General features: G+C 66.7%; 1 protein-coding gene across 1 annotated transcript in view; it reads left to right on the forward strand.

The window, feature by feature from the left end:
* Positions 1 to 579, forward strand: part of RABL6 (RAB, member RAS oncogene family-like 6) — a gene marked incomplete at its 3' end in the record, with an annotated part of 13,401 nt that overhangs the window by 4,672 nt on the left and 8,150 nt on the right. Inside the window, exon 3 of the mRNA XM_010838101.1 lies at positions 410 to 469. Coding sequence (XP_010836403.1) covers positions 410 to 469 — 60 coding nt within the window. The remainder of the gene's footprint in view (positions 1 to 409; positions 470 to 579) is intronic.

Consider the following 579-nt stretch of genomic DNA (forward strand, 5'->3'; position numbering starts at 1 on the left):
GAGGTGACGGCCTGAAGATGGAGAACGACCCCCAGGAGGTGAGCTGGTCCGTCCCGCGTGGCCCCTACTTCACGGGGTGGTTGTGAGCAGGCATCTGTGCTTCAGCCCCTCTGCCCGCCTGGCCCGGCCCTCCCGAGGACTGCATCTGCTGGCGCTGGAGGGACGCAGTGGCCACTCCTGAGCAGCCTGGAGTGGCGGACTGACCCGAGCTGCTGCTCACGTCCGTGACCCCACTTGGGGCTGCAGTGGCCTGGGAGGTGTTCATGTGGAGAGCCCACATCTCGCTCCTGGCGCAGAGGCCGGGCCCGTAAAGGCACAGGCGCGCCTCTGGGTGTAGCTGGGCACACATGGGCCCCCTGTGGCTCCACGAGGACCCCACATGACTGGCAGCGTTCCTGACCTGTGACAGGCTGTGCCAGCTTCGAGGGCCTTCTGTTCACGGCTTCCTGACAGCGGGCCGGAAGGTTCCGTGAGCGCCAGCCCAGGTCCCCGACCTTCATGGACACGTTGCACTGCCCCAGCACCACAGCGTCCCTGGTGTGGGTTCTGGAAGGTTCTCTGGCTGCGTCCTCAGGTCTG

Source organism: Bison bison, unplaced genomic scaffold (genome assembly GCF_000754665.1).
Source record: "Bison bison bison isolate TAMUID 2011002044 unplaced genomic scaffold, Bison_UMD1.0 scf7180017845984, whole genome shotgun sequence".
NCBI classification, from domain to species: domain Eukaryota; kingdom Metazoa; phylum Chordata; class Mammalia; order Artiodactyla; family Bovidae; genus Bison; species Bison bison.